This window comes from Schistocerca gregaria, chromosome 4 (assembly GCF_023897955.1).
Source record: "Schistocerca gregaria isolate iqSchGreg1 chromosome 4, iqSchGreg1.2, whole genome shotgun sequence".
Classification (NCBI taxonomy): Eukaryota; Metazoa; Arthropoda; class Insecta; order Orthoptera; family Acrididae; genus Schistocerca; species Schistocerca gregaria.
Window position 1 is genome coordinate 568340755 of NC_064923.1, and position 14649 is coordinate 568355403.

At 42.6% G+C, this 14649-nt stretch overlaps 1 protein-coding gene across 1 annotated transcript in view; it reads left to right on the forward strand.

The window, feature by feature from the left end:
- LOC126267818 (venom allergen 5-like) overlaps positions 1-14649 on the forward strand; it is a 76147-nt gene that overhangs the window by 16169 nt on the left and 45329 nt on the right. Inside the window, exon 2 of the mRNA XM_049973124.1 lies at positions 5700-5781. Coding sequence (XP_049829081.1) covers positions 5700-5781 — 82 coding nt within the window. The remainder of the gene's footprint in view (positions 1-5699; positions 5782-14649) is intronic.

A 14649-nucleotide genomic window follows, 5' to 3' on the forward strand; every position in this document is an offset into this window, starting at 1 on the left:
TAAAAACCTTAAAACAACTGCGTAATTGTAAAAAGCAGCGTTTATAGCATATGCAAGATACCGAGAAAATTACTGCTCTCCCGGGACGTGTAAATCATCAACAGTAGAATAATAAAAGGTTTTAATTTTATACGCCAACTTGTCATGTACGCCTTACAATCCTTTGCTGGAAATTTATTTGTAGAGTCCTCGTGGTAACGGAAAGCGCACTCCCTTTGCCTTATCTTTGCATACCTTTTATGAAAACATTAAGACATACAAGATGCCGAACATTTCGGTTTATGTGTAGTGCAAGCAACTTACAAGTTAACAATAAAAAGAAAAACTGTCTGCTTAGGGACTTGATCCAACGAACCTCGGATTACCGTTCTGCTCTCTTCCCGCTGTTTGGGAACCACGTTAGCATAAATGGCTCACACCACGCCCGATCCGCACAAAAAACTATGTTTTTTGTTCCGTAACTTATTCGGTAAAAACAAAATCTTTGTATGGTCAGCCGGCCGCGGTGGTCTCGCGGTTAAGGCTCTCAGTCCGGAACCGCGTGACTGCTACGGTCGCAGGTTCGAATCCTGCCTCGGGCGTGGATGTGTGTGATGTCCTTAGGTTAGTTAGGTTTAAGTAGTTCTAAGTTCTAGGGGACTGATGACCACAGATGTTAAGCCCCATAGTGCTCAGAGACATTTGAACCTTTTTTTTTTGTATGGTCAGTTAGTAGTGCGTCTGTCTGTCCATCTGTCCGACTGGTAAACACTTCTCCTTAGGACCGGGTGGGCGTAGCAACTTGAAATTTGTGTCAGGTACTCACGCCTACGGTCACTTGGTGATGTAAAAAACTTAAGCGTGCAAGTCAGTTCAGTCAAAAGATACGACCATTTAAGTCACATATTTTGATATTGCAAACGCACTCATCGAAAGTTATAATGTACTTTCCGTTAATCTAGAATCATGAAATTTGGCAAAAAGAAAGGTTTCACAATACAAGTAAAGGAAAAACCCGAAAAGTGTCTCTATGTTCGTGGAGGTATGTACCTTCTATGCAACCAAATGAAGGCAGTTTGTTTACTACCATACGCGTTTCGCTTCTTTTATTTGGGAATCATCATGAGTCGCCTGAAATTAATATTCATTTATGGACGAATCCACCGCAAGAGAAAAGGGGATTTTGTTTAATACCTGAGGTATGCACTAGACAACCACGAAATTTCTAAATAAAAATTCTCGCGTTGAAAGATCCAATTATAAGAAAAAATGGTTCAAATGGCTCTGAGCACTTTGGGACTTAACTTCTAAGGTCATCAGTCCCCTAAAACTTAGAACTACTTAAACCTAACTAACCTAAGGACATCACACACATACATGCCCGAGACAGGTTCGAACCTGCGACCGTAGCAGCAGCGCGGTTCCGGACTGTAGAGCCTAGAACCGCTCGGCCACAATGGCCGGCTCCAATTATAAGTTTTTGCCCATGCTCACTACTGAGTCTTACCCAAACAATATCGAACATCCCCCGGGCTGTGGCAAAGCTATGTTTCCACAATATTCTTTCTTCCAGGAGTGCTAGTTCTGGAAGTTTCGCAGGAGAGCTTCTGTTTAGTTTGGAAGGTAGGAAACGAGGTACTGACGGTAGTAAAATCGTGGGAACGGGTCTTTGAGTCGTGCTTGGGTAGCTCAGATGGTAGAGCTCTTGCCCGCGGAAGGCAAAGGTCCCATGTACGAGTCTCGGTCCAGCACACAGTTTTAGTCTGCCAGGAAGTTTAAACATCGAATGCAGCTTCAGTTTCTATCTCTGTAGATCTGAGTTCCTTGTCTACTACGACGAGTACATTACCTCTGTTATCCATTACAAATACTTTCGTTGTGTTGTTGCTGATATGGTCATCACCCCGATCACTGGTTTGACGCAGCTCTATCATGTGAACAGTACACAAGTAGTGGCTTTGAGGGATTCATATTAAATATTTTAACAACTTTGAAAGAACCAACAAACCGATAATACCATGATACGTACAGATGTCTGAAGATGACCGCGCGGTCAGGGGCGCCATGTCACGGATCACGCGTCCCCTCCCGCCGGAGGTTCGAGTCCTCCCTCGGGCATGGGTGTGTGTGTTGTTCGTAGCATAAGTTAGTTTAAGTAGTGTGTAAGTCTAGGGACCGCCGACCTCAGCAGTTTGGTATGGCTGGTTCTGAGCACTATGGGACTCAACTTCTGAGGTCATCAGTCCCCTAGAACTTAGAACTACTTAAACCTAACTAACCTAAGGACATCACACACATCTATCCATGCCCGAGGCATGATTCGAACCTGCGACCGTAGCGGTCTGGCGGTTCCATACTGTAGCGCCTAGAACCGCACGGCCACTCCGGCCGGCGCAGTTTGGTATCTTAAGAATTCACACACATTTGAATATCAGAAGATGTTTAGATTTTGACAGGTGCTGAAGTATAGTTATACCACTTTATGACGGCTGTTTTTGTTGTTGTCTTCAGTCCTGAGACTGGTTTGATGCAGCTCTCCATGCTACTCTATCCTGTGCAAGCTGCTTCATCTCCCAGTACCTACTGCAACCTACATCCTTCTGAATCTGCTTAGTGTACTCATCTCTCGGTCTCCCTCTACGATTTTTGGCTATGAGTACGAAATTTCAACAGTGCAAAGAAATTACTTTCGCAGTCAAAGGCGACTGTGACGTCTTTTACATAATCTTACGTGAATGTGAACCCCAACCAAGAGAAATACTTCCCACGCTGTTTCTTCGACGAACAAGCTAAACGACGACGATTACACTCTCCGTAACACGGCTTGTGTTTCTTGCATTTTTATTACTCTAATTTCGATTTGGTATATGTTGTACATTATTGACCTGTCTCTGCATTTTAGCCCCATGTTCTTATTCCACGTTACATTGCCGAAGCCTTTCTCTATAATTACAAAATTTTAGGAAGTTAGTTGTCTTCAATTGTCCTTATCTTGTTAAATGTAGAATTTAATCATTTTATGTAACTACTCATTACAACTGGTATACATATAGGTCAGCTAAAAGAAACTAAAACAGTCTGTAACTTTCTATAGTTATAATAACTTACACAATATAATTTCGTTTGGTAGTTGTTTCCAGAGGGTCAACAACTTCCTGACAGTTTATTAATTATTAAGACAATAACGCAACAGTAACAGTTTAATCAAAGCCATGGCTCTTGTCGTTTCAGAGTTGTATATTTCTATCTTTGATACTAAATGCAAGATTGCCACCATGTAGTATTTCATTCACAAGTTTCAGGATTCCGTACCTCAATCAGTAGAAACGGAACCTGTATAAGATCACTTTGTTGTCCGTCAGTCCTGTCGGTCCGACTGTCAAGAAGCCTTTTTCTCAGGAACGGGTAGGCCTATTAAGTTGAAATTTATCTCGCATACTGATGTTTACGGTTCCTTAGCGGTGTAAAACATTGCAGCTTCTAATTTAGTGCTATCAAAAGGTACGCCCATTTATGTCACACACGTTGATACTCACAAAGGCAGTCATGAAAACCTACAGGGTAATTCCTGTTGACCTAGAACGATGAAATTTCGCAAGAAGCAACGTTTCACAGTAAATGAAAAAAAAAGTAAATTGTTAATTTGTAGTTCTTTCTTTCTTTCTTCTTTCATTTCAGCCTCTTTGGGGTACGCTGGATCAATCATTTCTTTGTGCGTTGTTCTTTCCTTAGGGCCCAGTATTTCTCCATTCTTTCTTATCTACCTTTGCCCTTTTCTGCCGAGATGAAGGTTTTGAACTTTTGTGTAGATTTGTCTTTGAACCTTATGTTTTCATCTTTAGTAATTAATTTAGCTGTTCGATCGATAAGTGAATTGTCTGAAATGTTTAATTCTACTAGGTCTTTCTCGCTTTATTTAAACCAGTTGGATTTCGTTTTTCGGTTGCGGAAAAAGTCAAACATTTGTTTGGTTAATCTGTTGGAATTCGTCCTGAGAAGATGACCATAAAAATTTATTCTCCTTTTTCCCATAGTATCTGAATGTTTTCCAATTTCCTTTCAGAGAGTTTCATTTTTGATATATATAATCTTATTGTCGTGAAATTTTGGTCCTATGATTTTTCTTAAAATTTTTCTTTCCTTTAGCTCAAGTTTCTGAATTTGGCCTATGAAATTCATGTTTAGTGTTTCTGCTGCATACCGTGCTCCTGGCTTAATCACTGTCTTGTAATGTGTAATTTTGGACCACCATGAAAAGGATTTTTTGTTGCATGTATTTTTTGTTAGTTGGAAGGCCAATTCAAGTCTAATTTTTCTGGATTCCATTGCTTTGCCTTCCCAGCATTTCATCTAATCCATTCTCCGAAATAACTAAATTCTATTACTATTTCAATCTTTTGTTCTTGAACTTTGAAGTATTTACGTGAGTGCTTGATGCTTGTCATTATTTAATTTTTTTCATAGGAGATGTGAAGACCTATTTTAACTGCTTGTTTCTTCTGTTCAAGGATTTACTCCCGTGCTTCTTCCATTGTTTCAGCAAACAGGGCCATGTAATCTGCAAAAGTAATGCAATTTACTTTAAGGGTCTTCTTTTTGCAACTGAGTCTTATACCACTCTTAATATTTCTGTTCCATTCTCTGACTACTTTCTCAAGCGCACAACTGAACAGCAACGGTGAGAGCCCATCCCCCTGTTGCACTCCCGTTTTTGTTTCAAAGGCTTCCGATAGTTCGCCCATAAATTTATCTTTCGAAAATGTATTTGTAAGGGTCGCTTTTATAATATTAGTTGTTTTCTTATCCAAACCCATTTCTTCCAGGACTGATAATAGAGATTCTTTATCAATCGAATCATATGCTATTTTGAAACCAATGAAGGAGATTACGTATGTCTTTGCCCTTGATTTTTGGTATGCCATGATGTTTCTGAGGTTTAGTTTTTGTTCCGAACATGATCTACCCTTTCTAAAACCTCCCTGGTATTCCCCGATTTGCGGGTCTAATTGCGACTCTGCCCTGTTCAAAAGGGCTGTAGAAAGAATGTTGTATGTTATATCCTCCTTACTTCGGCCACTATTTGGTTTTCGCCGGACACTATGTTGTTTTTAAGTTCTGAAATGACCTTCTGTAGTTCTTGAGTCGTAATTATATTATGCGAATATATATAACTTCAAATTAAAACAACCAATAGTTCTACATTCAGGCTGACTGGGTCGCAACTGTAAAAGTGAAACATCAGGCAAGGAATTACTTTATTGTTCATATGGCGCGCTTCGGGATTTATTCATCATCAGATATCCAGGAGCGCAATCTGAATGGAGAAGTACTGACTATTATAATAATGGTCGCCTGCCTCCCACATGACTTCTATGTCACATTTTTGTTATTGAAATTGACATTCTTGAAAATCTTGGAATCCCTGAGACCGGTATCTTGCTAGTATCAACGTCGATAACAGGCAAAAATGGTCAATATTCACGATTCTCGAAATGTATGAACTGCCTGTATACATAATTAAGTTTGTGCTGAACCCTCAGTGCGAGAATCCTATTCGCACCTAGCCAACTTTTGTATTATCTTCATCTTTTCCCTCCCCCCTCTCCTCCACCCACGCCCCCTTTAACCACGTTTTAATATTCCACGATCCCATTTTTAAAACTCACAAAGAATCAGCATCTGATTCAACACAGTTAACTACTGGGGACATTCTGTTGCAGGTTTGGGACAGTGAGTTGGCACGTGTAGCTGAGCGGTGGGCCGAGCAATGCCGCTTCGGCCATGATTCGTGCAGGGATGTAGGTAAGTAGTCGGCTGAATATTACTTATGTCTCTGGCTACATCTGTTCCTTGATGCGCTAAATCATAAAGCAGTATCCTCAGCATTGGTCTGGTAGAGCATTTTTGAACATATTCAAAAAAGAAGCATTAAGAGTTTCCTAGAGAGAAAGAAAAGGTTCCGTAAACGAATCTCGTGTGAAACATAGTTCGCCCTTTTCATACATGATATCGTGTTAACTATGGAAGCACTCCAACGGACAGATTATTTGCGCCTTGATTTTCGGAATGTGTTCAACACTGTAACAAACTGTAGGCCGACAAAGAAGGGAACGAAGGACCGTGCATAGGAAATCGAAGGGGGTTCATCGCGAGCGGTTCTTGGCGCTTCAGTCCTACTACGATCCCAGGTTCGAATCCTGCCCCGGGATTGGATTTGTGTGATGTCCATAGTTTAGTTAGGTTCAAATGGCTCTGAGCACTATGGGACTTAATTTCTGAGGTCATCAGTCCCCTAGAACTTAGAACTACTTAAACCTAACTAACCTAAGGACAACACACACACCCATGCCCGAGGTAGGATTCGAACCTGCGACCGTAGCGGTCGCGCAGTTCCATACTGTAGCGCCTAGAACCGCTCGGCCACCCCAGCCGACCTTTTAGTTAGGTTTAAGTAGTTCTAAGTCTAGGGGGCTGATGACCACAGATGTTAAGTCCCATAGTGCTCAGAGCACCATTTTTTGAGTTCATTGAAGACAAAGGTACCGTCAGCAGTGCCCAGGGAAGTGTGGTAGAAGTGCTCCTGCTCTCCATGTACAAACCACCGGTGAGATAGAGTGGACAACAATCTCTGAGTGTTTGCTGATGACGCTGTTGTGTAAAGGTGGTGTATATTACTGTTTGGAAAAAGTGAAACGTCAAGACCGGGAGGTGTGATCATAATAAAATTTATTCTCTCCATTAGGGGCATGACACTACACAAATGATTAGATTTACAGACTTGTACATGCACTGCGATTGTGGAAATTCAATAAGGAGTATCGCCACCACGTGCTGCAATCAGAGCCATTAGACGTCGTGGCACGGAATCACAGAGCGCCTGAATATACTGCTGACGAACACATTGCCACTCGGTTTTTAGGCGCATCCACAAGGCATCAACTGCAGCTGTAGGAGGCTCTGAAGAACAAGTAGCCGACCGGCCATATCTCAGGCATGTTCGGTGAGCTACATCTCTGGTGAACGAGTGGCCCAGGGAAGCTGTGGTATCCATCGTTCTTCGAAGAAGGCTTGCACATCCCTTGCCACATGCGGCTGGGTGTTCATCTGCTGAAATGCGGCATGTGGAACGGCCTGCAGGAGAGGCAGTACCTTGGGCAGTAAAATCTTCTTGATGTGGCGTAGCTGTTCAGATTGCTCTCAAGGTGTAGGAGGCGAGATCGCCTGTTATAGGCAACGACACCTGAAACTATCACACCTGGGATTTGTCCGCTATGCCGCTCAACAATACAGTCTGTCCGATTGCGGTCACCACGGCGGCGTCGAACGTGTATGCGACCATCTCTGTACAACAGGCTGTGAGGGACTCGTCCAAAAACTCACTTCGCCACTCAGGACAACAGTGCCGCTGTCCATGCGCCCATTGACGTCTGGCATGCGTGCCACGGGTCTAGCCCACAGAAGACAGCGTCAAATCGCTAATGCAGACATGCCCGCAAGCGTTGCTGTGCCCCAACGTCGCGCCAACACTGTGGAGGAAGCTGCTCTGTCCATTATTGCCAAGCGGACAAGATGGCGGTCATCTCGCACCGTGGTCTTCCACCAACCTTCCAACCTTTCGGCGCTGTGTACGGCCTTTTCTCTCCACTGGGTCCACATACGCCTCACTGTTGAAGCAGTGTGCTCTGTACGAGCCACATTGTCACATCCTGGAGACCAATCATTCTGACCCATTCGAACACACTCACGCTAATATTCCACCCGGTGCTGTAGGCAAGATATAGTGGACCCGGTTGCACGTTTCCACTTCGTATGACAGCTCCGCACCGATTGAGCTTTGCATAACACTGACCTGTCTGGTCATACACTGTTAGGCCTACGTGCACACCACGTCTCTGCCATTTAAATCACTTATTTTGGTTCCGCTGTTCACCACGACCTCTTATCGTGGTGTGATGCAGACCATTGTTCCTGAGTGTTTCATGGTTTACAAAGAGTATTGTAGTTACTTGAACTAAATGTGGATGTGTAACGTTCCGAAACGAAGTGAAGGGGGATGAGGAAATAAAATCTGTTTTAGGGAATGTAAACGGCTTATTTACTGGGAGAGTTCTCGTAAAGTGTGACAGGATATATGAAGGAGGTCATGTATAGAACTTTTTTGCGTCCATTCTTGTGCACTGCTCTTGTGTTCGGCATATAATTGTCATGTCATATGAAAGAAAGACATCAAAGATGTTCAAAGGCATGCTGCTAGATATGTTGCTGATAGGTATGACCACTACGAGAGCGTTGCAGAAATTCTTCGTGAAGTTAGACGGTGTGAAGAAAACGATCTTTTCGCAAAACGATTTTTTTGACAGACTGCTCAACGATCCCACGTAAGGAACATAAGGACAAAGTAAGGGACATGACGTTTCGTTCAGAGGCACGCAGGCATGTACAAAGTTCGGCAAGTTGCTTTAAACATACCGAAATGTTAAACTGTGCACTTCACAAAGCGAACAATCACAGTATCCTGGGACTACATCATAAGTGAGTCACAACTGGAACAGTTTTCCTGGCACTAATATATGGGTTAAGAATTGGTAGGAATATGAAATGGAATGATCACATATGTTCAGTCGTAGGTAAAGCAAATGGCAGACTTTGGTTCATCGACAGTCAGTCTACAAGGGAGACTTGTTTGATCCACCCTATAATATTGCTTAAATGTGTGGCACTCCCATACCCCTCCCACCCCACCCCACCCCAACACCACCATACTCACCCCTTCCCTCACCCCAGCCACAGCGACAACCACAGCCACATCCACAGCTACACTCACACCCTCAACCACACCCACACCTACACCCACACCCACAACCTCTATCACCGCCACCACCACCTCCATCGCCACCAGCACCCCATCCCAGTTGCACTCCTACCATTGCCACCACCATCACCACCAAACAGGGCTAGCAGGTGACACTGAATTATACAAAGACGGCCAGCATGAATGGTCACAGAACCATCTGACTCACGGGAGGGTAACTTGGAAATGTTTAAAAACCCGAATCGGATGATGCTTGGAGATAAACACCAATCATCCCCCGAAAACCTATGCTCACAGTTTCAAGACGCAATATAAACAGAAGAATTTATATAGATTTTCTTCATCATCATACTTATTGCTCCCATAAAAACCGCGAAGACAAAATTAGACTAATTACGGCACACACAGAGACTCTTAAGCAGTCATTCTTCCCGCGCTTCTACGGAACTGGAACGAGAAGAAACACGAAATGTGGTGCTATGCTAATTACCCTCTGCCAAGCACTTCACAGTGGTTGAGAGAATGTACGTAGATGTAGACTTTTCCCTCACTCCACTTACTAGTGGAACGGACAAGAGTATTTCTAGTAGTGGTTCAAAGAAGCCTCCTCCATGTGCTGTGTAGTGGCTTGAAGGGTATGTACGTAGACGCAGAGGTACATGTATCTGTGGGTATATCTATAGTGTATATCTGAACTTCACATACGTCAGTGAATTTGTATGAAAGATACAACACTTTTGCCCTCCTAGTCAAAATCAGTCAATTGTCAACCGATCTTTCATTGTTTTATCGCTTTTAGGAAGGGAAAGTACTTCTGTAGCGCTAGATTTGGCTGTCAAGTGAGTGCTCGAGGGTGTGGATACACGGCTTTTCAATAAATACTTGTCTTTTGCTTTATAAGAGGCATGTTGTGGTTCGAAGTCTCGCACGGAACATATCTTTGGCTGTTCACTCTGGTTCCTTTCGACAAGTTTAGATTGGCAAACGACAGGAAATTTTTCTGTTCCTGACCTACTTGAATGTTGTTGGAGATTGAGTCGACTTCAAGACTATGTCATAAAATACGTGTTATGACCCTTTTGGAGAACAAATTCCCCTCTATTGTGCTCATCGTGAATGCTGCAAACAGAGAAATCTGGAGGTTTTTTTTTCCTTTTAGGCTGAGAATGCTATTCTGAAGCCTCTATTCAGGAATCAGCCCATCATCAGGAAGCTTAGAATAGTAGTCGTCAGAGCTTGCTAATTTTTAACGTGCCAGACCTTTCTTGAAAAAAAAAAAATACATGTAAATACTAGTTAACTAATTTTTGCAGAATAAGATCATTAAGTTACACAGCGTGTAATGGTACTTGAATTACGTAACCATTACGGCACCTCACCTCAACCTCTCGGTACTAGCAATATTCTACAGTGTTTCTGTAAAATAATTAACATATTTCTGTGACAACATTCAGATTTGATTTCATTAATGTAGAGGTACTTTGATACATCGATATGTTCATATTGCAATGATATTATTCTTATGTGTATTCTTTCTTTTGTCACTATGATCTTTGACGTACTTGTAACTCTGATTTTTGGGCGCGTAAGCGGTTTTTAGAGAGTCAAGTCTTAACCGTCATGTTCAAAAGACGCAAATTGTAGTCAGTTTATGAAATGTGAACGTTAAAAGTGAGGAAGATACTTTCAAGTATGTTTTATATTGTGAAGTGATGTTGCAAAAAAAAAAAAAAAAAAAAAAAAAAAAATAGAAGTGAAACTTAAATTCGGAGTGCTGATTACTTTTTTACATCACCATTGTGCTAACTTGCAAAACTTTAATCTTCAAGAATGGTTTATGAAACACATATATAAAACTTTTGAATATCGCAGAATAACACCTAGGCCTCTTTGCATCCGAGCTTGGAATCATCACTAACTAGATTTTCGACGATTGAGCCATCAGTTCACAACGAGACCAGCGTGGGAAACACGAAAAGATGAGTGCCTAGTTTATCCATTATTTCAAGAAATGACTTTATTAACTGTGCTCTAATGACACCAGCCACATAATATAACTTTGTTTTTGCCACTAAATGCAGTATTTAGCAGCGTGAGCAACATTACAATCATAATTAATTTTTTACCTTTGTTGTGGTAAGGTTGCTAGAAGCGGTTCCATACGTCATCGGTAAATACGACGGTTGTAACTGGCTCTTGTTTTCAGCCGTTTGCACCACCGGTATAGTAAATAAATGTTGGCTAATGTCGCAAAGCCAGATCGGTCAGTCATACAGACTGCAACTACTGCAAAGTCTGTTGCCCCTCTTCAGAAGCCATATTTTAGTCTGGCCTCTCCACAGGCCCCACTACACTGTGTTTGGATCTACTATACGGCTATCTGTATCACAGAAGCACGCAAACCACTCCATCACGCCCAAGGTCCATGATTGGGGGAGGATGGAGAGTGGAGGGCTGAGTATTGATACACACTCTAAAGGAGTTCATTTCCTCTACATGTGCATATTTCCAGTGTACTCACAGAGTACCATAGATTACCACTCTTGGCGGAGTATCCTTGCGTACTGTTATGAACAGTGACTATGTGGACTTAGCTTACAAAGTTCGTTTCTTGCATTTTTATGCGTGTGTGGAAATAGCCAGTTGTTACCAGAAGATCGACTAATAATCTGAAAACTGGGTCGCAATATATAACTACGAGGTGTACGTAAAGTCCAGGAACACTTTCGATTATTTATTGCACAAGAACTAAACACTGTACAGATATCATACATATTGCATTTTGAAGAGAAACTCTGAAAGTTTTTTACAAACATTCGATATGCAAACTATGAGTGAACCAGCAGACATCAATATGGTAACAGAATTCTTGCCATATCCGTCCCAGCATGGCATCGTCGACTGTGGCAGTCGCTTCTCGCATTCTCTCCCAGAGCTGTGCTACACCACGTGGTAGAGGTGGTACGTACACCAGATCTATAATGTGTCCCCTCAGGAAAAAATCACACGGAGTGAGATCCGGTGATCGGGGAGTCCATTTCATGAAACAGCTCTCCCTTTGTATAGCACAGTCGATAGCCGATCCATCGATGTGGCATTTCCATGTTCAGGTATCCACAAACTTCACGATGAAAATGTGGTGGAGCCCCATCCTGCTAAAAGATGAACGGAGAATCCTACTGCATTTGAGGCATCAGCCATTGCTGCAATACGTCCAAGTAGGAGTATCCAGTGACAGTGCTCTCGGGCAAAGAATAATTCCCCGTACTGTTTTTGACGGGACAAGACATAAAACACATTTACCTTTGGGGAATCACACTCAAATTCAATGCATTCGCGTGGATGCTTTGTACCCCAGATTCGACATTATATGCCTGTTCACTTTCCCATTAGTGTGAAAAGTGGCTTCGTCGCTAAAAATTCAGCAATCGACAATGCCATCCTCATCCTCATTCAGTTGTTACAACTGCGAACTAAACTCAAAACACTTGTCTTTGTCGTCTTCACTGAGCTTCTGCACCAGCTCCAATTTGAATGGTTTCACAGACAGCTTCTGTCGCAGGACGTTCCACACTGTCATTGGAGCCATTCCAAGTTCACGGGATGCACGACGCAGCGATTACTTATGACTGTCTCTCGTACGCGCTCCACATTCACTTTGCTCACACTGGGGCATCCGCTTCTCTATACTGGGCACAAGCAGCCCGTCGTAACGAATTTGTTGTGCCAGTGGTAAATGGCCTTCCTTGTTGGTGGCTTCTTGCCGTACTTGGTTCTGAACATCTGTTGGACAGCTGAAGCACACTTGTTTTTGTCGAATTCCAACACACAGAAAACTCGCTCCGCACCGGAACCCGCCATGTTTGCTACTAGTGCTGTCTATTGGCGAATCACCAAACTACACTGTGGAGGTATATATGAAAAAGAAACTTTCGGGGTTTCTCTCCAAAGTGACATATGTATGATATCTGTACAGTGTTTGCTTCTTGTGCAATAAATAATTGAAAGTGTTCCCAGACTTTATGTACACCCTATACTTTAGGAACAAACGCAGTTTCAGTCATTAAACAAGGGAACAATTGTGAAAAACTGCTTTCTGTTCATTCCAGCAAGGTAATTTACACCTGAAAAGGAATAGAATAAAAACAGGCAATGGTTCAGTGGGACAGAAAAGCTTTTGCCCATAAATCAGACCGGCCCTAGAAAGCAACGTTCGTCCAAACCTCAGCTTGCTCTTTTCGCGCGCAGTATTCGGCGAATCATGGATGAAAAGCATCAGGTGGATCACATAGTCCTATACTTTCGGGAATCAATTGGCACGATGCCGGACTACAGACTTTCAACGAAAGTCAGAGCACACAGAAAAGATTCTCAGAAATATGAGTGGCTTGAAGACTTTCTGAGTAATAGAACCCAGTACGTTGTCTTGGGCGGCGAGTGTTCTACACATACAAGCGTATTGTCAGAAGTGCCCCAGGTAAATGTGATAGGATCCATGCAAACTATCTGGTGGATAAGGTGAACAGCAGTCTACGACTGTTTGCTGACGGCTCTGTAGTGTACGTTGAAGTGTGGACTTTGAGTGACTGTATGAGGATGCATAATGACTCGAACAGAATTTGTCTCTGGTGTGATGAATGGCATGTTGCTCTAAATCTAGAAAAATGCAAATTAATGCAAATGAGTAGGAAAAACAATCATATAACGTACGAATACAGTATTAGTGATACGCTGCTGGACACAGTCAAGCCCATTAAATATCTAGGCGAAATATAGCAAAGCGATATGAAATGAAACGAGCATGTCAAGTCGGTTGCACGAGTAGGGGAGATAGGGGAGGCGAATGGTCGACTTCGGTTTATTGGGATAATTCTAGGGAAGCAACTCAACTACGAAGGAGTACTTGTCTGGCCCCTTCCGAATGTTGGTCGTGTGTTTGGGATCCCCTCAGATGGGATTAAAGAAAGATATCGAAGTAGTTCAAAGACATGCTGCCATATTCGTTACTGGTTGTTTCTGCTACTACGAGAGCGGTGTGGCAATACTCAATGACGTTAGATGGAAATCTTTTGAGTTAAGGAGACGATCTTTTCAGGGAAAGATTTTGAGGAAGCTTAGTTAACTATAAATAGCGACACACTAGAGAATGATTCTGTGGATACCAAAGTTGTTTTCAAGTAAGCGATTTAAGGACAGAATAAAGGGAATTAGGACTTGCACAGAGGCACATTGGAAGGCATGAAGATCAGCACCTTGATTTAAGCACACAGGAGCACTGTGAGCTTCGGAAAGCGAACAGACGTATCTTTAGGAATCAGCATGGGTTTCGAAAATGACGATCGCGTGAAATCCAGCTCGCGCTATTCGTCCACGAGACTCAGATGGCCATAGACACGGATTCTCAGGTAGATGGCGTGTTTCTTGACTTCCGCAAGGTGTTTGTTCATTAAGCGACTGTGGGGAACAGTATCAAAGTAAGAGCGTATGCACTATCAGACCAATTGTGTGATTGGATTGAAGAGTTTCTAGATAACAGAACGCAGCACGTCATTTTCATTGGAGAGTAGTCTTCTAAGTAAGAGTGATTTCAGGAGTGCCGCAGAGGAGTGTTGTAGGACCGTTGCTATTCACAATATATATGACCCTAAGTAAGAGTGATTTCAGGTGTGCCGCAGGGGAGTGTCGTAGGATAGTTGCTATTCCCAATATATATAGAAATGACCTTGTGGATAACATCGGAAGTTCACTGAGGCTTTTTGCGGATGATGTTGTAGTAATCGAGAGGTTGTAACAATGGAAAATTGTACTGAAATGCAGGAGGATCTGCAACGAATTGACGCATGGTGCAGGGAACATGG